Raw genomic sequence first — 24,918 nt, 5'->3', positions numbered from 1 at the left:
CAGCTCATTTATGCTTCCTGCCAATATGTACATATTTGGTGATACTGATCTAAGGATTCACATCCTGCTCAAGATTGTAAAATACAGAATAATTTAACATAAGAAAAGATCTGTCCATTAATTCTGCACATTCTCTTAATAAACAGTTTGGCTTAATTCCATAAATTTAAATGCGAAAGCACATACTGTATGTCATCCCTCTCTCTTCTACAGATTAATCACAAGTAAAACCTGAATTGTTGCTTGCAGTTCTTTATTAGTACTTCTAAATAGCAAGTCTTACAATGTTTGGTGTAGTTTCTTTATTACTGTACTTCTGCAGTTCCAAAACAGATGGACACTGACAACCTGGTATATAGAGCATTGCTATTTAGTAAGTGTAAATTGAATCAGGAATGTTGTGTGCGTTCTTTAACCTCTTCAGGCTGCTCAGTGTCCTGTTTCTCTGAGACCACTTGTCCAGAGCACAGGGAATCCTGTGGTTTGACAGGATCCTGCTGTGGTCCTTCTATAGGAGGTTCCTCGGGTGTTGCTGGGGTTTCCATCACAGGTTCTTCAGTGACACCTTGCTGAAGTCCAGTTTGCACCACTGGTTCTTCACTGGTGGCACCCTGTTCACTCTGGACAGGAACACCCTCCTCTGAACCAAATGGTGCACCTTGCTGCCCTGAATGTGGCTGTGGTTTCTGATTGGCATTTTCTTGTAATGCACTTTCATGTTCATGCTCCAGATCCGCCCTGGCTCCAGGCACAGTGTCCGCATATTGCTGTGCCTCAGTCTCTTCAGTGGGTTGCAAGTGGCCTCTGTCCTCTCCCTCCGCTTCATCCTCCTCTTTCTGGGCTTCCTTTTTTCTCTCCACCTGCACAGTAATTTGCTTTGTCTTTCATTTACATTCCACGTACTGTACAAACAGCATTTTGGTCAGCTTGAAAACAGCCACCAAGATCAACAAATGGCCTTGAGATGATTTGTTGAAAATAACTAGTAATAGAAATAGTACATTTTTCTTTGGAAAAAAACAATTTCGGTAGGGAAACAGCAACAATGATTTTACTACATTGTTCTGAAGATATTAATTAGAAAATGACTCCCTTCAGAAATTTTAACCATCATTTGCCATAGAGGTCACAATCCAACTGTGTTAAACACAGCCTAATTAATTAGTCAGATCAAGAAGGGATCTCAAATGATGTGTTCTTACAAGCAAAAACAATCCATTTTTAGTAGCATGCTAATTGTTTACTCTAACTTCTAAGATGTCAAGCCGATTTTGACAAGTGAACATTGAATACAAATGACGGCTAAACAGCCGAAGATGAAACAATATACATTTGGAATTTCTGCTGTTATGGTGTTTGAATGTGGATGAATATTAATGTGAAAAAATACAGTGTATATAGGGATAAGGAGGCTGTTTCTGAGCCAGAACAAGTGATTTGTTAATCTACACTTTATATGGAATCACTGAGAATGGATAATTAAAAATTATTTCAGGAAAAGGCATGAGCCGGCTGTGCTATCATAAATATTTTATTCAGAATAAATCCTTACAAATCCTCATCATACTTGTTGCTGCTCTATGCCTTGATCTTTCCTCACCTGAACAGGGATGACAATCTCGACTGGAGCTCCATCAGCTTGCTGGGGGAGAGGGGCTTCCACAGAAAGGATGCCACTTGGCGATAGGGAGGAGCTGATGTTCTGAGGATCCACACTCGAGGGGATCCTGTAGTGATCAGAAGAGCCAGAACCAAGCAGGTGAATCATATCAAAAGACTGTTTTAGTTACAAGGAGCTTGCAATGTATGGAGCTCGTGTAAAAAGCAAAAAATGTCACGAAACAGCTTTGGTAAAATTATTAGTTTTTCCCAAATCGCTGCCACTTTCTATATGAGACGCATTGTAGAATATTTTGTGAAATTGCTTTGAAATGATTTTGTTTTGACATCTTTAGGCTGAACACACAAAAATCAGTTGGCATCAGGATTGCACGACTCTTGCCCATGACTCAGAACAAATTTGTGAATCAAAAGCACAGCGTGTTTTTCAGAGTATGGTATCTTAATTCACACTTAATTGTTTAGTCCATGACTCATCTTGTTCATTGTGTGTTCATTTCTAATAATGACAAATGGAAAAACCAACATGAAGTGCAGAGGTTATTGAAGAAAAAATAAATAATAATGCTATCCTGAGAAATGATTTTCACAATGAAACTGAAGCACACCTTACTAATCAAAGTAAAGTAAAGTGTAAAGGCTTATGTTGAGAAACAAATGTATTTGGTATTAAATCTCAGTATTTAAATTGCATTAAACTTATGACAAATAGTAATCTTAACTTACTTATACTTCCTTGTAAAACATCTGGAGACAAATCCATGTTCATCCTGTCTTTCTTCATGTTTGCCTAGGAATTAGTCATCAATTAATTATCTTTGAGTAGAATTCAGAATCAAATACTTTTTGTGTAAAGCAATTGGACTCCCCAAGCTAGCGTGAATGCTGTGAAATCTCCTTTGTGTAGTCAGCTCCTGATGTTTAAACTGGTGTTCAAGGAATATGTGGGCAGTTCCCATACTACTGAAAGTTAAGAACACAAAAGACAAATTCCTTTAAATGCAGATAACACACTCCCTCTTTTTAAAATAATATGCTCAACTTTGGAATTGACATGTAAACTACAGACAAGTGTTAACAAAAACTATGTAACCTTAGGTAAAAAAAGAGAGAGTACAGCAAAGAAAAGTGACTAGGTTGTTGGTGATACCTGCTATTTCCAGGTAGCCCTCTTTTATTTTGATGGTAATTTCTTCTGGAGAGAAATGGTTGACATCCAGGCTAATTTTCCAGCAGTCGGGTCCAGTCCTGACTTCAGATACCCCTCCGCACAGTTGCCTCTGAAGATTTGGGCTGCTGGCCGCTTGCTCATAGAATGAATAAGGTGCAAACAGGGGTGAGCGCAAGTAAGCTGGCCAGGAAGAAGACAGCCGTCTCCTCGCCCAGTCGATCCAGTTCAGATCTCCTTCCTCCAGGAAAGGGGGCAACCCAAATTCCTGGTCAAAAATGCGACTGGGCTGTGCCCAGTCCCGGAAAGGATCCCAGTTCAGGTCCCGTTGGGAAAGGGGACGGGGGAGACGTCTGCTGTGCTCTGCCATAGCCTACGAAGAGTTCACGAAAAGGCACGAAAAAAATACGAAGAAAAAAGAATGGGCCTTTCAAACTGCTGGTATTTCCCTTTCTGCCTTTTTTGGCTCTCTTGCTTTATCAAGAGATGAAGGCTTCAAAACGTGAAAGTCAAAATTAATGAGAAAATAGTTGCAAGACAATAGAAACAGCTAGATTTTTAAGGTATGCACTTGGGAGCTGATTAATAATTAGAAAGGTCAGATTTTTACAAAAGCTTTGCTCAGTTAGAACACATCGCTCACACTCCTTATATAGCCTGACTGTCCTTTCTAACACTTACTAAGCACTAATAGTTGTCCTATGAGATGTGAAAGTAGGAATCAGGTGATGGGCTGGGAGATGGTGCTGTTACTTACATGTTACACCATGCTTGGAAGAAAGGAGCTAATTAATGGTATTTATAGCTCTGGAGGGAAAATGGCAAATAGTTGGAGGATGACTGCAAGCACAATGGTGATGTTGTGTTCACTGGCGTGTTCAACAATCTTGTCACATCCTGGTTCTCTTTACTTTCTCCATAGTTACCGCTGTCTTCTGCTTTGCAATGGAAGTTTGTTGATCCTTTTTGCTGAGCACTTTCATCAAGGTGGAAACCAACTAGAAGTTAACTGGTGTGTTAGAAATACAGGGTCTCATTTTAAAGTGAGCTAGACCGCCTTAAGAAGCACTGTGGGTTCTTCGGGAACTAGTGAAATTTTTGCTCAAGAAATAAGCAGCAGCCAGTGGCTATGCCCACAAGGGTTAGTAATACTCTGTTTTTTGCAGGTAACAGCAACACCAAGAACGGGAAAGATTGTAAACACATGTGTGCTCACTCCCACACTGTACCAAGGCTACAGGGTTCAGTCATGGAGGGGTGATCTTAAAATTGGAAAATCCAAATTTGTTTTTGGAGCATGGAGACAGATTTGGAAGTGTAGTTGACAAAGTCTGAAAACTCATTCAGGATAAATTATTTGACTAAATATTGAGAAAAGAGAGAAGAAGCATAAGCATGACTTGCTTATAGAACATAAGAGGGGGTTATGTTGTAGAGGAGGCCCATCTAGCCCAGTTAGTAGTTCATTGATCTGAGGATCTCATAAAGCTGGTTCTTGAAAGAAGCCAGGGTATCAGCTTCGTGTTTAATATTAATACAACCCTTTGAACACAGAAGTGTCTGATGTTCCCAATTTTAAATGCTTCCACTGAAGTTCTGTGCTTCACATTCTAGTTGCTTCTGAAGGAATCCATTGAGTTGGCTTTGTCAATCCCTTTTATAGACTTTTGCATACTTCGATTAGGTCCTCTAATAGTCTTCTCTGTCATGGAATAAAAAGGTTCAGTCGTTTTAGCCTGACACAGTACAGCATTCCTGTAAAACCTGGGGAATGTATCTTTACAAATTCCAGAACAGCTTCTGTGTTCAAGGCTTATTTTTATTGAAGGAAAAAAAAACTATATACATTTTGTATTTTGTCCACATACTGTACATTTTGCAAACATACAATATAACAAATAGCACAAGGAAGGCAAAAGCTTTGTGTTACTGATAATAACTAAAGGTTATTTTCTTTCAACGGAGTAAAGCAGGAGGTGTTTGCGGCAAAAAAAACCCTGAATCCTAATTAAACTGATAAAGTCCTCCTATGAGAGCTGTGAGGAATTTCACTAATGAAAGAGCTTAGCATCCCCACTCCCTACATTTCTTTACTTCTAATTAGTTTATGTCACTGGTTCCTCCAAGTGCTATTAACGGACTAGACACATCTTAACAAATTCTAGAGGGAATTAATAAAATCTCTCTATGAAACAGTAATGAGAAGCAATCAAATAAAAGGCATTTTTAAATGAATGGCCTGGGGAAATAATAATATGAATTGGCCTGCAAAAAAAAATACTGAAATAACATTTGTGACGGGCAGAATGATACTGTACCGAATACGTAAAAGACTCTTGTTTCTAATGCTATAAAATAAAAAAACATATTGAACACTATTCTGAAATCAAACTCCATGAAGGGGTCTACCAGAAAAGGTTCAACCCAATTTTCAATGTTCTATCTTTGGGTCAATGAAGTAATTTTAAGCCACAGGTAGTTGAGATGCTCGTAATGAGTAATATCTATGTAGTCCATGCTCCTCACACAGATATAAAAGAATAAATGAATGTACAAAATTCAATCTATAAATTAAACACTTAAACATGTCACTTTCAAGACCATGCAATGCATACATGAAGCCAAAGAGATTTATTTCAATAACTTACAAACTTGTGTTTTACCTTGTGACCTGATAACTTCACACTTTGATATTTGTTTTCATTTCTCATTGAAGCTGTTAAAAAAAAGCTTCCCCCCACCCCGTGCACAGAATTCAGTTTGTCTTTTTGTCCTCTGGTCCCTGCCCTGTCTTTTCCTCACAGACATCAAAAGGGACAGTGGCAAGTGAGGGAGGGCAAAAGACACTGCAAAGAAAAAGCTGCCTTCAAAGAGAAAGGGGGAAAGGAGCTGCTAAATGGACCTGAAGAGCTGATAAAGTGAGCTTTGATTTTTGCTCAAATCCCTGAGCAAAAAAAAAAGCTTACTCTGACCAAAGAAGGCTTGAGTCTTGTTCTTGTACTCATTCAGGGTTGAATAACAGAAGCTGTAACATAAGTCCTTTTGCAATACATACTGTAATATATACAGTGTAGTAGGAGGTTTTAAAGTGAGATCTGTTTTATCTCTTCGCCCTGAAGGTTGAGGCATTGCTACTGTAGGTCTGAATGAGTTTTTTTTGCTGTAAGATTGCAGCAGCTTTACTGGTCCTTGTATAAATTACATGTCTGATGACAACAGCTGCTTTATACAACACTGATGTCTGAGGGCAGGGGCTTGTCTTAAGTAGCATTTCACTGGTGTTGTCTGATGAACAATATTGAAACATGCCTACCACTATGGGTATGCACTGTGGTGCATTGTTGTAATCGTGGACATCTGGGGAGACTGAATACCCCAATGTGATCACCACCTGCTGGATGTCTCTGTTGACTGCAGATAGTACAAAGAAGTGCATTCCCCACTTGCCAGGTAGGTATTTTGGTGATGAGATAACATAGTTGCCTTTGGAACTAGCAGCTGGTGTTCAATTGTGTGGCTCCGGCTACAGAACCTACAGCATCACAGTCTAATGTAAGAATCACCTAGCAATGTGATTATTCTGGAAACTCCTGGATCCTAATTAAAATAAATAAAACTGACATTGCACCCCATACATATCTGTTCGTCAGTTGAGAGCTTAAGAACAAGCCATTTTAAAAAGAGATTTTAAGAACGTATCCTTATACAGTACGTATTCAATAATAAATTCCAGTTCCCCAAACAGTGAATATCTCGATGGCGATCAGACATGTTGCAGTAGAAGAATTTACACAGTATATGGGCACACGGTAATTTCCTTGAGATTAATAAATGTCTGTTTTTAATTATTTTAAATTTTCTAATATTCTTTAAAATATATTTTATTTTTCTTGCTTCTGTTTGTCAAACGTTTAGTTATAAACCATGTAGTAATAAAACATTTGTCCTGTAAACAGGTGAAATTGATGGGCTGGTGCGGTGAGACACTAATTAGTTAACTGACACTAATTAGAATACTAACTGCGAGATCTATTAGTTCTACTTAAATTTATGTGCCGTTTTAATTAAAACGTCTGGATAACCGCAGTAACCAATTAACTTTCAGTTTCAGAGAAGCTAATTTATAATCAGACAACGCACAATGGCTGCACAGAATACAAACTTGGAAAAGATTCCCGAAACAAGTATTGAATTAGGCCCGGAGTAAAACTTCTCTATTTAAAGACGAGCCTTCCGACAGACACGTATTTATGACGGGTTGGTTCGCACTTTTCAGGAATCCTTGCTCTCTTAAATTATTCCTCTCTTTTGTTTGCACTGTAACTAAGGGAAACAAATGAAGACACTAGCCAGTGTCTGCGTGACTGTAGAAGACCGAGACGAGACGGATTACTTCGCTGAATTATGCGTTTTGTATTCTAAGAACCACCATACCGAAAAAAAAGAAAACTAAGATGGAATAGGAAGACCACTACAATAGCTCTTGTTCTGTGCGTATTCTGGAGTTTAGTTTTTTTTTTCATGCGCATTAAAAACTCTCATGACATAACATCAGCAGGCGGGGTGTAATGTGCAGCTATGCCTGTGTGCTCAAGTAAAAGTCTGGACCCACGCAACTTCGTAATTATCAAACCACTTCCCATAAGTCCTCCCGCGGGGATAAAACTCCAAGCTCGTAGTAGCACCGTGTTCAACCCCTGCGAACCGAATCGGGAGCAAGTTTTCAGGGAGAATTACCGTCGGAGACAGAAGCAACTGACTCGCCAGGGCTACAGGGCAGTAAATTGGCGGCCGTATGAGGAGATTGGAGAACCCCTTGTCCTGGAGCCTAAGAGGCTGATTCTGCATTCTTTAGGACAACCTGAACAGGTGATTTCTGTTGTAAACTAAGAAATGCATTGCTTCTTCACGTCTTACTTGAACTATTAAATAGTAATGATGTAGTCTTCATAGTATGTCAATGAACTGAATAGGGAAATGGACCAATTCACCTTCAAAATGGGATACATAATTATTAATTCAATCAGATTGGTCCGTTTGCTTTATACGACTTCAAATAATGTCTTAGTTGTGTTTTTTTAATTTATTTTTGATGTTATTATGTAAGCATGCCAAAACGCAGCTCAACTATTACATTATCCCTCTTAAATTAGTGTTTTCTCCTAGTAACATTCAGCTTTTTTGGTAATTTAGGATAGAAAACATAGAACATTAGAAGAAACCACTTTTATATTCTACAGTATGTTCATCTTACTACATTGTTTTCGTTTATATTTGACCTATGTGTTTAATCTTTAACGAATCTGTCTTTGGCAGATATGTGTAGCTCAACCTTTCGTGTTGTTCTTGAGTTTGTTTCATGAAGCCAGAAAAAAAATTGTAGGACACACTAAAGGGATAGGCTTGTCAAAAGAAACTTTTTCTAAGCATCTCATGTCACCCTTGAATAGTTTAAGTAATTGTATAGATTTGGATTTCCCTGGCTGGCCTCTGAGGTCAGAAAGAATGCAGATAGCAGTGTGAGTTTCGACCCTCCACTTGTGTTAAATGTGAGGCTATATCAGGTGGCCTTGCTCCTATCAGACAGGAGACGGGAGGGAATGTCAGTTCACAGGTCGCAGTCCTTCATTCATTCTAGAGCCCACTTTGTTATTGCTGTATGGCACTACAATGCTTAGGATGTTTCCTTCTCTCTCCCAAAGTATTGCTTTTGGTTTTATTAGGCACGTGCAGATGTCCTCGACTACTAGCACAACAACACGGCTGGAGCCTGATTCTTTTACTCAATTGCCTAAAGTCAAGTGAAGAATACTGTATTTTTTACCCACCTGTGGGACAGGGTGTATTGTTTTTACAAACAGCAATGTGTTGAAATATAAAATCCCATTCAGACTTTGGCATAATAATAATAATAATAATAAACTTTATTTTATATAGCGCCTTTAAAGGTGGCTTCTCAAAGCGCTTTACAGGATGACAATAACAATAAATAAGAAGACTACAACAATAAATAAGAAAATTTCACAAGACAGGACATAATTATAATTACAACAATACAACAATAACAATAGAGGAGACCGTGGAAGATGGTATTAAGAAGAGCAGAGGGCTGAAGAATGGAACCAGTTAAGTAAAGGCTTTACTGAAGAAGAAAGTTTTGAGTCTGGATTTGAAGGAGTTTAGAGAAGGTGACTCTCTAATATCCTTGGGTAAAGAGTTCCAGAGCTTGGGGGCATAGCAGGAGAAGGCCCTGTCGCCCATACAATGTAGACGGGCTTGGGGGACAGTAAGGAGGGCAGAAATTGAAGAGCGGAGGTTGCGAGGTGGGGAGTAGGGCGATAAAAGTTCAGACAGGTATTGAGGTGCCAAGCCATGTAAAGCCTTGTAGGTGAGCATGAGGATTTTAAAGTCTACGCGGAATTTGACCGGAAGCCAGTGCAAGGACTCCAGGATAGGAGTAATGTGAACACTTGTACTAGACCTGGTCAGAATTCTGGCTGCTGAATTTTGGACATACTGCAGCTTGTTCAGAGTAGATTTAGATACACCAGGGAGCAGAGCATTGCAGTAGTCAATTCGAGAGAATACAAATATGTTGATCAGCTTTTCAGCCACAGTTAATGATAGCATAGGGCGTAGTCTTGCGATATTTCTAAGGTGAAAAAAAGATGTTTTGACAGTATGCTGTACATGTGGGTCGAATGTTAAGCCAGAATCGAATATAACCCCAAGGTTTTTCAATTTTGATTGAAGCTCAAGTACAGAGCCATCTACAGACAGGGTTACAGGACTGGCTTTTCGAAGTTGATGGGGGGTACCAATAAGCATGACTTCAGTCTTGTCACAGTTAAGATGAAGGAAGTTTTGAGTCATCCAAATTTTTATGTCAGAGATGCAATTAGATAGGATAGAGACAGCCACGTCAGTGTCGGGTTTGGTATGGATGTATATTTGAGTATCGTCAGCGTAAAAATGAAAGCTGAGGCTTTCAAGGAATAAGACATTCCCTGCTACCTTCTATAGGTACAAGGTGTAACAGCAGGACTGCAATCATTACAAGCTCTATGATTAAACTGGCAGCAGAACTGGGGGATGTTGCTTGCCCCTCACAATATAGTAGTGACATCATTTTCAAAAGTATAATCAGTATCCATTAATGTTCCCCTAGAAAGAAGAAAAAAGTTAGTCATGTGTACACAGGAGATTTTAAAATGATTAAACATGTTCTGCAAAGACCACTGTCAACTCTTTCCCTCCAGAACCCCAAAGTGCTAATAACTTAGGGCTCCCGTTTAACTTCTTTCTACTAATGACTAGATTGATTGCATTAAATTAATATTTATTTTTTACCTTTAGTAGCTGAAATAGTAAGGTTCTACAAAAGCCCACAGGATTCTGGATCTTAATAACTACCACTAGCCTAAAGACATTCACCATTTCTGTGGCCGCGAAGAGTTTGCTACAAATGGTACCTGACATATTCACTTAAAAGAAAGCAGCTGGGAAGGGTCTGGCATTGGCAGTCATATACCACATGTTTCATCTTTTATTCTTCAGAGTAGGAGCAAATGCACCTGGGGGTCGACAGAAGTTAATGTATCAATTTTAAAATGATCATGGTCCATGACTCGGGACTTTAAATAGCTTGAGCAGATGTATGGAATTTTAGCATCTAATGTATCATAGAAGATTTGGTGTTAAATGGGCGGTTTATTTCTGTGGACATTGCATTTATCATCATTATTGTTGTTGTAAAGCGGCTGATGCAAGCAGGTTGCCATAAGTATGTGGGCCATAACAATATTAATGGAGAATGATGGAGGAACCTGTGCTGTTTATATGTCTGCACATTTGTACATTTAAAATGGATTCCATACAGCCTTGTTACATCTGGTTTGGTCTTTTTCACTGACTTCAAACTCTTCTTAATGACAAAGCGAAGCTGGTTTATTTCTGTAAAAAGAGTGGATGCACAGACCCTTCAAGATCTGTCCTTGTCTATATATAGAGAGCTGTAGTAATTCACTCCTGGCCCTGGAGGACCTCAGTCCACTAGGTTTTATAAGTAACTTATAATTCTCAATGACTGGAGACCTTGGTAATATTAATGGACTAATTAAGTGGAAAAATTGATTCAATTCATGTCATTAAGAGTCCTGGGTGGAATGAAAATCAGAAGACATGGTTGCCCTCCAGGACTTATAGGCTTCCTTATGTAGTATCTAACCGAAGGAAGAAAGAAAGTATTTCAATAAAAAGTTAATTATGATGTGCAAGATAATTGCAAAAATTAATTATTCGTTAAATTTTGTGCCTCTTCAAATGTGAGAATTGATGCTGCCTACTTTAAATGCATACCATTTTTGGAGGATGATGGAAATATTTTAAGAATACAACACAGTTTGGATAGTTGCCCAGAGATAAACTAATGTACCTGTAAAATGATTTTTGGGAGGAAAAAAAAAGCCAATGAAGCAAAAAAAGGCTATATTGATGCTATATGATATCTAGGCTTAACATGGATTGTTTTAGTGCATATCATTCATCAGCTGTGGCATAAAGGAGCATACAGAAAACTTGGAATGGATTGTTTTCTACTAACTAATAACATCCACTAGTTTGCCACAGCTCCACTTAAATTAATTTAACATTTAAAGGAATTCAAGATTCCTGCATTTACCTTTATGTTTTCTAGACTTTTTGTTGCAAAAAAGGTTTCTGGAATGCATAAACCAATTGAGAATTTATGAGAATGGATCTCCTAGATGTGGTGTACAACCACAGAAAGGGTGAAATGTTATTACTGGAATGTATGGTCTTCAAGAGATTTAAATGTACTGAATTTCAGATTTGTAAGGATGAACCTTCTGGAGGACCAAAGGAAGACCAAGAGAGTGCCTTCAACAAAGCACAACTAGATTCAGCTGAAGAAAGCAAGGTAAAGGTGTTTTTTAATTATTTTAATGAGTGTCATGTAATACAGAAAATATATACACACGGCAAAACTTAAAATGTGTATTTGGTTTTGTGTTCTAATCCTAGCATTCTATATGACATATCCTACTGAATTGAATATATGAGTATGCAGAGATAGAAAGCAGCCAGGAAGAGGTGAAAAAATTGAAATGGTGAATTAATCTACATGTTATCCTAGAACTAAGGAAGGCATAAAGGCAAGAAGTTCAGCTGGGTGACGTAAGACAGGACTGGCTGCTTTACTGTGTGAAACAATTCAGCAGGTCCATGGAGAGTATTTTTTTTCTAACCTGAGAAACTGCATATTCATGTGTGTCTGACTTACATAGATGGGGCAGCCTGACTGCAATTAAGTAAGATAAGCCACTGGGATTGAAGGGATATAAATGCTTAATGTGAGAATCTGTCATTCATTCTCGTATTTTTAATTTTCCTTCTTTTTTTCCAGGTTATTTATTAACTGTGTATTCTGCCATGATGTACCACATGCCGCTTTTACGCATACATGCATGCGCGTTTTTGTTATAGGAAATAAGTATTTGTAAAGTCCCCCCAAACTTGCTTTCATGCTTCATATATTCTTCTGTTTAGAATGTGCCTTCAAGAGTGCTTCCCATTGAGAAGACAGGGGATGATGGGAGAGCTCTCAGGAGACACCTGACTCACACAAGGTCAGAATTCATGCTTTACAAGAGCCACATTTGCTAATTGCCTACGACATTTACTGCAGATTATCTTCAGTGCAGAACAGAAATAGTAAGCATTTTAAAATGCATGTAATGTGGGTTCGTGAAGTGTGAATATATGAAGAACAAAACATTTTGATTTTAGAAATGTGTTTGGCTTCTTTAATCAAATATCCCAGACATAAATATCAAACAGATTTACAGAAATATGTACATGTATAAAAATATACATAAAGAAAACATTATAACGTTGCACAATGAAACGTGACACTTCCAAAATTAAAACCATTACAAATTGGATATTGTGTATGTCCTCCCTGAGCATTAACGCTGTCCTGGCAACACAGGTGGACTGACCTGATCAGACTCTGATCAGACAGACTGCTGTGGACTGTTCCACCACTCTTCCTGTGTAGCTACAGTCAATCAGTTAGTGAAGGTTGGCTGATTGCAGTCGTTTTCCTGTTGATGATATTGGTGATGGTGAGGCCACACAATTGTTCTTATGCACTTGGATCTGGACCAAGAGCTGGCTACAGTAAGACTTCTGTCAAATCTGTCTTCTGCAAAACATTCATTTAATTAATTAATTGCTTACACTTATATAGCGCTTTTTTGGACACTGCACTCAAAGCGCTTTACAGGTAATGTGGACTCCCCTCCACCACCACCAATATGTAACACTCACCTGGATGATGGGATGGCAGCCATAGTGCTCCAGAACGCTCACCACACATCACCTATTAGTGGGGCAGAGAACAGAGTGATGAAGCCCCTTTATAGATGGGGATTATTAGGAGGCCATGATTGGTAAGGGCCAATGGGAAATTTGGCCAGGACTTTCATCTGTGAATGGATCACCTGTTCATCCCCTTTGCCACCATGAAAGATGTCTCTGGCCTGCAGAAGATAGCAATTCTGTGTCTCAGCTGGCATTGTTACCTCTGAATGGTCTCTGAGCTTGCAGATCCTTTTCATGCAGAGATGAGTTAGTCATTCTGATGATACTCAGGTTATTTCTTTTTGGAATTGCCTGTGCTTTAGCCACTGTAGTTTTTAAATGATTAAGCAGATTAATTAGGTGGTAAAAGGCTGTAACACTGTGCCTTCTAGGACATAGCCAGCTCTTCACATTTCCTGGTTTCTCTGTACTAGTTTCCTTATTGTTGAAGCAGAACATTTCTTTCCTGGGCAACTTCTCTTTGGGACAATACACATTCAATCGGGCAATCATTACCTAAGCAGGCCATATTTGTAGTTGTGACTGAAATACCAAAACACTGAGCCGCTGGCAGTTTTATGAAATCATGTGGCTCGACATTTTATTATCCGAAAGAATAATACTATTAAGGCAAACAACAAGGCTGAAATCAAATAGATATTGATTTAAAACGTGGACATTGGACATCAGTAAGTTACTGATATGGGCACATTGGCTGTAGAGGACAGATAACATTCTGTTTCACCATGGCATAGTTTCTTAACCTCATTTATCACACAAGCAACTGTCTTAAATGCAGCCTTATTAGTCATGCAGTGTTAGTGAAAATAATTTAATATGATTTAAAATAAAACATCAACACTAAAACAGATTATATCATCAACTGTTTTTTAAAGAAATGTTTTTATTTCTTGCTGCTGTCTCTATGCAGAGAGGCCTTTGTACTACAGAACTATTTACAGCATCAACCCCACTGTGATGAACTACAACTGTCAGCTCTCAGCAAGCCAGTGATCTTTCACTCTTAGGTCGAAACAACAAGCTGCATCAGGAGATTATGGGTTTTATATTAAAGAATTGTAACGCAAGCAGTTTCTTAATGCAAACTTCTCCCTGATCTTTTTTTTTTAAATCATAAACTTTCCCCCTAGACTGGACTTTGATTGATGAACTCTACAATATGTAAGATGTTTTGCAAATTTGAATATGTTGGCAAATTCTAATAAGGACGCTGACGTTCTGCATTTACCTTGAGGCTATGAGAAATGTTTGTGAACAGCAAGTCATATTTTACTTGTTAATTCACTCAGCACTAGGTTATTAATGTATTAGTTGCATTTGTCTAATTCCTTTGAAAAACAACATGCAATTGGTTTAACTTTTCAAGAAATGCAGCTCCAGTTTCTCATTAGCACAATTTGTCTGCTCCTGTCCCTGTCAGAGCAAAGGATTGTTTTATGGTATTTGTCACAGAAGGTTTTAATGTGTAATATGCTGTTGGGTAGTAAATATTGAGGCTATATGCTGTAACAGTTAAACTGATGTCTGAGTACCTTTTGATATACATTTTAGCAACAAGGCGCAAGCTGAGTGTTTAAATTAAACTAATAACTCCAATAAAAACAAAAAGTAAGCACATATAAAAGAAATAAGTCCTATGGTAAATTTGTATTGGTTAGAAGCCAGGCCTTAGCATGTTCAGATCTGCAAGTTAGAAGATGAGAAAGCTCTGACAATACTGTTATTGACAAAAATGCGCAAAAAATGTTTTTGCATAAAAGGAAGTGCATAAAGCCACTTGATCGAGAATTTTGATCGTGGTGACTTCTTGTTTCCTACAGTACAAAAATGGGGAATTTTCAGCAGAGCCACCCCCTGAAATGAGAATACTTTAAAGTAGTTTAACCTCATCTGTTCCCATTTTCCATGATTAGCCATGGTTTTCTCCTCCTATTTCCTCTGCTGCTCGTTTCACCAGAGATGAGACGAAGTTCAGAGGAGTTCACGGACTTGTCTTTCCAAATTTCAACCCTGCTGCTTAAGTTAAATTTATCTGAATAAGAGAAGTTCCCGCATTATAATTTATGACGGAAACAAAGATTTTTGTCATAAATAAACTGAAGTATCTTACCACAAAGGCACAGAGTCAAGTTAGGTCAAAGACTTAACAAACATGTCTGATTTTCTCAATGTTCCAAAATGATAGACTTGTCAGTAGATTGGCAGTTTGTTTGCAGAAATGAAAGAAAATGCATTTGGCAGTCTGGAAGCAGTAGAAACACTGTTAATCACTGTTAAATTGAATATTCTAGGTTTGGGTGATAGCACTTTGAAAGCTCTGGCTGTCATCTTGAGGAAGAGTAATAATCTGGACTTACATGTTGATCTATTTTAGCATGTGGACTTGAATTTTTAACAGGTCTCTTCCTGTTAGCATTCTGCTTGGGATTTGTCTTTCTGAATGAATGTTTATATTTTGTAAGTATTGTACAATCATTAATCAGTAAGTGTTTATTTACTGTTATGGACTAACCAGCTCTTTAATATACTGGTAGCTTCCAGAAATTAGAAAATCAGATCCTCTCTTTTTATAATTAAGTTTATTTTTATTTTATATGCTTATTATTGGTTATTTAGTTTTGTTTTACAATTTTAGCTACTAGCTGTATATAAAGTTTTCTTACCCTGACAGCCGATACAAAATATATATGAAATTTGGTTAATACATGTATTTGCTGAGATAACATGATTTAATTCTGGAAGAAATCCTGTCCATTTTTATTTTCAGTTGGTTCTTCTTTCTTGTTGCCACCACATGCCATTTGTTGCCTAGAGACCAGCGTCCAATCACTGTGCCACGTTTACAAGAAGTATTAAGTACCTGGTGTTTCTCAGCAGCAGCAGTTAATTTTGTAATATTATATCTGAGTCTGCTAGTTTTACAATATGGTATCTCAGTAAGCAGTAAAAATAAAATAATTACAATTTTAAAACCTTAAAATCATAACATTTTAAATCGAATACAATCAAAAAAAACAATGAGATGACCTTCTCATCTTAAAAGTATTGAGAACTGGTTTCAATCTAATTCTCTCACAATTAAATGTAACATAACTGTAACTATAAATAAATAGCTTTAATGTGTGCAACAAAAGAATATTTACTTTGAAACAAACACGAGAAGGTCATTCGTCTCACCATGCTCCTTTGTTTCCAAGTAGCTTATTGATCCACAAGTATTTGAAGGGTGCAGGATGCTGGCGTGAACATCATCGTGGGGCTTCCACAACCCTCTGTGTAAAGAAGTGATTCCTAAACTCAGTCTTAATGGTGCTCCCTCTTAGATTACAATCCAGCCCTCATTTCACTGTTGATCGTGAAGTAGGCTTCTGAGTTGAGTCCCCAGCAAGCAAACGGATGTAGTAACAACTAAAGACACCTTTGGAAAGTAAACTACATCATCTTGAGTGCTGTTTGAGCAGACACCAGAAACCGGTGGATTTTTTTTCAAAAGAAGCTCGGTTTAATCATTTCTCTACATCTTCTCTCAAATCTGTCTTGTACTGGTTTGAAAGAAAGGGCAAATTATTATTCAGGGAATAACGCCCAGTGCTCTCAAAATGAGCAAAGCAGGAGAGAGGAAAAAAATTATTCACGATTAGTGCTCTTAACTTAGGGCAGAATTTCTATTAGAAAGATCCTCTTTTGTCTCGTTATTACAAATAACAATTGATGACTCAAACAGCTGGGCCTTAGGCTTGTTTTGTTTCATTTTTCTGAAATGTAAACTATAAGTGAATGGCTTGGAAAGGGAATAGTCCTATATTAAAATATAAAAAAGTCTCCCTCCTTTTCTGAATCATTTTTTCCTTTTTCATTTAAAATGTATCTATATCCATTAATTGCTTTCTTGAACTTAAGAAATCATTTTGAGATTTTTTTTATGTTTTTGAAGATTTATCAACCTAATTTCAAATGCTAATGTGACTCCCCTGTTTGACCCAAACTGTGCAATTAGCCAGAGAGCTGATGATGCCAACTATTTTTATGTGTATGTCACTGGTACTTGGGAGATGGCCTATTATGCCATATGTGGTTGGTTAATGAGGATTAGGGAGTGAAAATACTGTGTGTCAACAAATTAAGAAAAAAGCTTGTGGCAAGTCTTCTGTTTTCAAATCCTTCTTGTAGTTTTTTTAAACCATTGTCTAAACTGTGGATGACGGCTTCTGTTAAAGGCTCTGCTTTTAATTAGATAGAAAATACTTTATTAATCCCGTAGGGAAATTGATGTATTGATACCTTAGCTCCTTCTTCTATCACTCATTCCAATGTTACAGGGTTACGAGCATGTTAGTGACCATGAGTTCTGTTCCCAGAGTGCCAAGTCTACATCCTGGAGAGATACATACTGCCAGCTTCTCTGTCAAATAACTAATTTTGACATTTAAAAAGCGAAAAGAAAAAACCTTCATCAAGATTTATAATCACCTTAATTTTACTGCAAAGTCAAGTGATTGCTACACATCGGCGGCACTCTGCGCAGCATTTTAATTTTCATGTTGATGTCAGTGTAAAGCAATTTGCATACTGACTCAAAGAGGCAACTCAGACTGTCAGCAAACAAGATTTCTGAGGATGACTACAGACTGCAGCTAAATTGCTGTAATAAAGTAATTATTCTACTGCCATCAGAGGGTTGCTTAATAATCAATGTTTCATTGTAATTCTCTTTTTAAGAGATGGAATATTAATTTACCCTGCTGTTGTTGGGCATCAGACACAGGACTTGAGCTGCTGGTATTATTTGGTACAAATTATTGCTATAAAAGCAAGCCACAACAGTGTTACCAGATCATCTGTGTTCTCTGTTAGTGACGCTAACTGAACTACAGAGCAAATATTTGTATTTGGTGCTACAAGCAATGCAGAAAACAATTTAGGAGGACATTAACAATACAGTGGTGTTACAAGCATCATCTTGAGGTGACCTGTTTTCTGCCTGTTGACATGACCCAATGTGTACAGAGCTGGTGCAGATCCACCAGGTAGGTGGTGAGCTTCAGTGGTTGATGAAGTGGGCCCCCTCAAAGTTTTTAAAGCACTTTGGAAAGCCCTATGTAAATAATTATAGTGTAATAATTGTTTCCTCACCATAATTTTAATGTGTTGAGAGGGCTCAGAAAACTTTATAGGTAACATTTTGAATTTAACTTCCCAGGTTCCTGGTTATTTCCTACTATTATTTTATTTGTCTGACAGTTTTATCCACTTACATGTGCACCTTTTCACCCAGCTACAGTTTGTATTTTGCTGAAGTAATCTGAGCGCAGTACCTTGTTCAGTAAAACAACCACAGCTTCCAGCACAGGGTTTGAACCCACTACAACCCAGAGCCCCTGGGCCCTACTCCACAGTGCTGTTTGCAAAACCATCATTTGTATAGATACCTCTGGTTTTGTTTATTTAATGCAAGGTTTGTCTCTTGTATTTTGTTCGTGAATTCTTGTTTCTGAGACCAAGATAGGGTCTGATGTGCTCGCTTGTTCACAATACTGTATTTCTCTTAGCCTCCAAATGTGTTAAATTTGAGTGCAACAATATACTGCAGTATGATATTCTGTTAAGTTGAAATATTATGTCTCTTTATAAATCAACATCTGATTTTATACACTTTTGTTTGGACTTTTCCCAAAATTGTCCCAGATGGGGAAATTTGCTTTGCAGGCACGTAAAGACATAACGTATTATACAATACATTTAATGGCCATATCACATGAAATGATGCCTTTAACACACAATACGTTTAACAGATGTATGGTGAGAAAGAAACTAAATATAAAGTAAATATACAGTCAGTTGTCCCAATGGAGCAGGTTAATAGCTATGGGAATAAAAGATGTCCTCTTGCTGTTGAGTCTAAGCAGTCTAAATCAATGCCTTATATTTGCAAATTATATTTGCCTTTGGCCCCATTTGCTTCAGGTAGATGTCTGAAAGCTGCAGTTGTTGTATAGTACAAATTGCTCACCTTATCCCAGGTGCTCTGCTTCACATTCAGGTGTCTAGTGTCTGCGGTCAAGCAGGGCCAGGGCTACTTTCACATCCTACAGAAGGAGGCTCAGGATCTTCAGAAAGCTCATCTGGAGGAGCAGCAGAGACTTGCAGAGTTACGGCGCAGTGCATGCAAGCCCCCCTCATTCTCCACGGAGGAGGGCTCGGAGAGCGATGAGACCACAGAGGGGTAATCGGATCATTGCTGTTCATTTAGCTCCATATTCTTTCGGTCCTCACACCACATAATTCTGTTTCCCCATTATAATTAATAATTGCCATTTTATGGCCAGTGAGTGTGTGCTGCAGATGATGATGAGTCGGTGAGCAACTGCGGTTGTTAAAATTTAATTTATCACAAGAAGGTCAGTAGATAATTTGGGTTTGCTCACAATTTGATGAAGATATTTTACTGTGGGCCAAAATTAAGTATTTTGTTAAGAATACTTGGAACGTTTTGCTAAGATGAACTTGTTACTCTATGAAATACTATCATGCTGAATTGAGTTGGTTTCATGTCTGCATGGGTTATTGGTAAAAACAGTAAAGGTCACATGGTAATTGATGCTGTATCAAAAAAACCACGTGAAGCTTTTTTTTTTTTACTGTGGTTAGCTTTTTCAGAACTGCATTGCCTGCAGAACACAGCCAGTTATACAAGAAACACGCACGGAGGGCTTCACCGGCACGACCTTTCACCCCACTGCACTGTTCACTAACATCTCCACAGCCATCTGAAGCATCACAGTGAGTGTGGGCCATTAACTTCCTTTCACTGTTAGTTTGAGGGGATGGTTTATTCTAGTGTATAAGTCTCTGGCCTCATGATTGATGGGCTGTAGGTTCAAGTCTCCCGCTGTTATACCTAAAGTGCGGTACATTACATTTCTCCAGTTCACCCAGCTTTATAATGGGAACCACTGCTGCTGGGAATAATCTCTATAAAAGACCAGCATCCTATCCAGCAGGGGGTGTCAAAATGTCTTCTTTTTCCACTCCAACCTGCCTCATTCGTTTCTTTGTGTGTGTCTAGGTCATTGATTTGAAGTCAGATTTTGTAAATATAAATCAAGCACAAGTCAAATGACTGTCATAGGTTAATTTATGGCCTAAAGAGAGTTGCTTTCTGCAAATTCAGCCATTTTAGCCTTTAATTTGTTCTGTCGTCCCTTGCGAAATAATGGATGTTTAATGCAATATTTCCACGTTATTTTGAAATTTTACAGGGAGTGTGTTTTCATTGCAATACTTGCATGTTGTCAGTGGCTTTTTTGAGTACCATTCTGAATATTATCACCCACCCAGCTAGGATGTGAATCACCCTTATCTTTTAAAGCAGAAGAAATATTTAAAAGATGTAAATCTCTGAGCTCCAAGTTTATAAGTGTAGTCCTTATATAGTTTGCTTACATGAACCATATGTCATCTGGCCAACAATGGGCTTACAGTAAATGGCTCTTACAGTTTCCTTGATCTCCTGGCCACAAGCACACAGTAGCCACACAGATCAGGATCAAGAGTAAACAGAAATAAACCAAAAATATTTTGACCCTGCCGTGCTGCATCAAGGTAAAACAAATTTGTTAGGACCAGATGCAAAGAATTGTTTTTTAGCTTTTTAGTGTGATAGATGTTGTGAAAAGCACTGCTGCCCACAGCCTGTTCCTGGATTCAAATCTGGCCATGTGTATATACACACGGTCATCTATTATTACATCTTAAGTCTGCAGGTCATATGGAGTTATTTGTTTGACAAAACGTTGATCAAAGCACGGCGAAACCATCCGAAATGAACTGTTCAGTGTTGAAGTGAAAGTGGTTCATGAATCCATACATTCCTGTTCACTCCACATTTCCTGGTAAGGGTCAGGGAGATGTTCATAGCTATACAGCTTTATTCCTCCTGACAAAAAAATGAATGTTTTATCTCCATGTAATGAAATCCTGTTGCCCTGGCAAGAAACAAGAAAATAACACCAATTTCAAAGGTCATTATCCGTGTTTTGATGGGTCTTAATCAGAAAGACTTTGCCTGCCTGCTTTGTAAGTGCTCAATTTGATATGAATAGCCATGCTGAACAGGAAGACGTAATTAGCATTTTAATGCTCCAGATAACTAAAGCCTGAGATGTGAAAGCTAATCGAGGAGAGTAATAGAGTAAATGCATTCACCACGGATCAACATGGATAGAAAATGTGTCACTTTGATTGATATCTCCTTGATGCTATTAAATGCAGAGGCTTTGGGGGCAAGCGTACATCTAAAGGTCAGAAGGTTACAACTCTACAGTGGAAAAAAGACTTAAGAATGCAGATATTTAAATAAACAGTTTCCATTTTCTGTTTTTTTCAGTAGCATTTGTTTTTTCATTTGTCCACAATACTGTATTTCTCTCAACCCAAGTCAATATGATGTACTATAGTAATGAGAATGATAACATACATCTCTTGATGCTCTTGGGCATATCATTGGTGATGTAACCTGGTGTCAAAAGGTGTTTCAGTTCTTCCATCACACATCCTCATCCAGGTGACCCTGAAAAGGCTTCATATAATATATTTTGTTAAGTTGAAACGTCTCTTTATAAATCAACATCTGATTTTATACACTTTTATTTGTACTTCTGCTTTCCACTCATTCTTCCTGTCAAAACAGCCTGACATTCACCTCCACAAGATGTTTTTTTCTTTTCATACATAAAAACAGAAAACCAAAAATAACTTGTCAGGATAAAAAAAATCAATAAGCGTTTGACTGCTGAGGTTTTGTCAGAATGAGGTTTCAGTGCTTCTGCAAGGAAACTATCATTTTAATTGCTTCCTATTTATAATCTAAGGTTTTGTCTATAAATGTATTGATTTATTTATTATAATAATTACCCAAGAAAGCCCCTAGGCTTTCCACTGTTTATAGCAGGGGATGGAGTTAAGATGCCATTAATGTGTCATTCCTGAGTGATTGGACGTTTCACCTTTATGATTGAAAAAGCTTTGTCTTGAATACCAAGGAAGCTCTATTACAAAAGGTAAATAAATGTTGATTTGTTTCCAGCTTTTCAAGTTCTTTTATTACAGGGAAACAATTTTTCGCCAGCTGTGTTGTCTAAATTGGCTTCTAGAAGCTTTGACGTTGGAGCCCTTGGGAAGAATGGGGCCTGTCTTTTCTTGCTGGGATATAAAGTAAGCAACAGATTTCTTTTTCTGTTTTGCTCAACCGGGGAAGTAAGAGCAGGTTATGTAAGTCAGGGCATGTCTTAAAATCCAAGTCTCATTGATTTGCACCTCGGAGGGAGCTTGTGGAAACCAAACTGAATTACCATTCTTGGAAATGTACAAAGAGCGACCTCACAGTGTGGGTACGTTAATGGGCCTCAAACAGTCCGAACTTTTAACCCTAGCTGCACACAGAAAGGTTGCATTCATATATATCGCATATTTATCTTCTCTATATGAAAATCTTGAAAATATCACAGCAGCATCAAGTATCACATTCTTGTTCCAGAGACCAGCTGGTTAGGTTTCCTCTAACCACAGTCCAACCGTGGGAATAGTGTCCTAAAGAGAAGGTGTTTGGCAAATACCAGAAACGCCCATACATTAACTGGAAGGTCTATACAGGAACCGGCGCCATATCAAAGATACTATAGGAAGTATTTATATGACAGATGAAAAAATGTTTTAGACATACTGTATAATCTGTCCATTTCATTTAATCAATGGATTCCATATTAAGGTGAAATAACCTGGTATAGTACCTCTGTGAGCACTACTTAATTCTTTGCTGTATGCGAAAAATTAGAAATTCTGTGCATGCTGCAGATACCCCTGTACACACTTACCCACACATTGTTGAAAGCATGATCATGTGTTTTTAAAAAATTAAGGTTCTAGATAGATGTGCATGTTTCCTCTGAGTGGCAATAAAAGTGAGGTGCTTTCCTCTCATTGGGATTTTTTAAAGCACTTAACCAAAGAAAGTGCAAGTAACCAAAAATGCTTCTTAGGAAAACAAATTTCCAACATAACATGAGGCCCTAACACAATCTAACCAAGAGCTGTATAAAGAACCAGGTAAATTGCTTTTTAGTGTACTTACATTTTTGTGACTGCTAGTAAAGCAATCAAATCAATTGTAGAAATGAATTATTCAGTTTATATTCTGATGCCAGAAACGAATCCAGCTAACTACAACTTCAGAAATTTAATGTTCACCTTTTTGAAAGGGCAACCACACACATGGGGAAATAACAGTATTAAAATGAATTAGCGTTCTTCAAATGGAATAGGCATTAGAAAATCGTGGGAATAAAAAGCACATTTTTATTACACATTTTTTATTGCTGAGGTTGGGGAGGGGGTGGGGTGCGGCTTTGAAAGATGAAAAGTCAATGAGCTCCATATTACAGCCTAAAGCTTTTAATACAGTATTGCCTGCACAATATCCAATTTTCTATTAAATCTTTAAGGGAGAATATTCCTGGATTAGAGCTTGAAGATATTATTGAGAAATGTAAACCTTTATTACAGTATTATAGCTCTGATGTGGTTATAATAGTAGGTGTAAACCTACTTCTGCTTTTCTGCAGTGAATTATCATTTCTGTTTTGTTTCTTGCCCAAATGCTACCTTGTGGGCTACACGGCACTCTGAGAGGGACAGAAATAATTTACATGTCACTTTGGACTTATATTCTCATTATTTTCTTTACTTAGGGACCCTGGCAGAAGTAAGACGATGATAAAGACACTGAATAAAGAAAAGGCAATTGAGATCAAATGGGACCAGTTTATTACACAGTCAAAGGTACATTTTTTCTGCCTCTGAAATAAGATGAGCATTTTCCATCCTGTATGTATTCCTGTAGCTGTTTTACTAATTTACTAATAGAAAGAGGTATAATAAAAATTTCGGCTCTCACCTAAATGTTTTACGGTACCTCATAACTTGTCAGAATGTCAGTTCAGAATGTGTCCTTTTGCCTTCATGCTCAGAGTTTAGTCTTACATTATTTAAGCCCAATGTTGCTCATCTGTAAAATACACATTTACTTATCCTTTTACTTTTTACCTTGCTCGCTCTGCTCCATGTATAATGTTCAAAACAGGAGCAGCGCATATTCCCGATCTCTTTTCCTTAATAAGCTGTAAAAGTCACTCAGTTTCTATTGAGACCATTCTTTTAGTCCCTTCTGACCTTCAAAAACATTTTTTTAAACTGCATTGTGATAAAAGGGCATTTCATGATTGCAATGCAATCAGTAAAATGTTATGGTGCTCAAAAACATCCTTTTGAAACCCAAGCCTTTCTGTTCTGTGCCACATGGGGCTGAATTGACTCCACCTGCTTCTTAAATCCCTTGAAGTTCTTGCACGGAGTCAGCAGATATTTGTGCATTGCACATCCATTTCTGTGGCTGCTTTAATTTACTTTAAGAGCCACCGTTTACATTAATTAAGCAGTAATTAAACAACTTAATTTAAACTTGATTTCCAAAAATCAAGGAAAGTGGCTTGGTAATAGGAAACAGTGTGTAATGAGCATTTCCTTTTACCAATTCCTTGGAAACAAAAATGTGGATGCGAAAAGATGAATTCCTAATGCAAGAAATTGTATAGGGCTAATAAAGAAACATTATTAAAACCTGTCAGCTATAGAACACTGGATGCAAATTGCTTTTAACTGTGAGAATTAGA

At 37.8% G+C, this 24,918-nt stretch overlaps 2 protein-coding genes across 2 annotated transcripts in view; one reads left to right on the top strand and one right to left on the bottom strand.

Moving 5' to 3' along the window:
- Window positions 1-235: 235 nt before the first annotated feature.
- Window positions 236-3,420, bottom strand: LOC102688740 (heat shock protein beta-1). Its single transcript, XM_015366055.2, has 4 exons — window positions 2,771-3,420; window positions 2,347-2,410; window positions 1,601-1,727; window positions 236-860 (listed from the first exon to the last, which is right to left on the bottom strand). Exons 1-4 carry the CDS (start codon window positions 3,156-3,158, stop codon window positions 390-392), a joined length of 1,050 nt encoding a protein of 349 aa, XP_015221541.2. The 5' UTR covers window positions 3,159-3,420; the 3' UTR covers window positions 236-389.
- A 3,563-nt stretch (window positions 3,421-6,983) lies between these two features.
- The window catches only part of LOC102688538 (coiled-coil domain-containing protein 60), a 33,091-nt gene continuing 15,156 nt past the window's right edge, over window positions 6,984-24,918 (top strand). Inside the window, exons 1-7 of the mRNA XM_006640306.3 lie at window positions 6,984-7,657; window positions 11,637-11,726; window positions 12,356-12,435; window positions 19,233-19,415; window positions 19,841-19,972; window positions 22,301-22,405; window positions 23,938-24,028. Coding sequence (XP_006640369.3) covers window positions 7,367-7,657; window positions 11,637-11,726; window positions 12,356-12,435; window positions 19,233-19,415; window positions 19,841-19,972; window positions 22,301-22,405; window positions 23,938-24,028 — 972 coding nt within the window. The 5' untranslated portion in view covers window positions 6,984-7,366. The remainder of the gene's footprint in view (window positions 7,658-11,636; window positions 11,727-12,355; window positions 12,436-19,232; window positions 19,416-19,840; window positions 19,973-22,300; window positions 22,406-23,937; window positions 24,029-24,918) is intronic.

The sequence above is a fragment of the Lepisosteus oculatus genome, chromosome 22 (assembly GCF_040954835.1).
Source record: "Lepisosteus oculatus isolate fLepOcu1 chromosome 22, fLepOcu1.hap2, whole genome shotgun sequence".
Taxonomy (NCBI): Eukaryota; Metazoa; Chordata; class Actinopteri; order Semionotiformes; family Lepisosteidae; genus Lepisosteus; species Lepisosteus oculatus.
This window is presented reverse-complemented; position numbering and strand designations above follow the sequence as displayed.

Coding starts and splice junctions, on each gene's coding strand:
- LOC102688740 (XM_015366055.2), bottom strand. CDS start 3,158: ATGGCAGAGCACAGCAGACGTCTCCCCCGTCCCCTTTCCCAACGGGAC. Junction 2,411..2,770: donor GGGCTACCTGGAAATAGCAG/GTATCACCAACA, acceptor ACTAATTCCTAG/GCAAACATGAAGAAAGACAG. Junction 861..1,600: donor AGATTGTCATCCCTGTTCAG/GTGAGGAAAGAT, acceptor ATTACTGTGCAG/GTGGAGAGAAAAAAGGAAGC.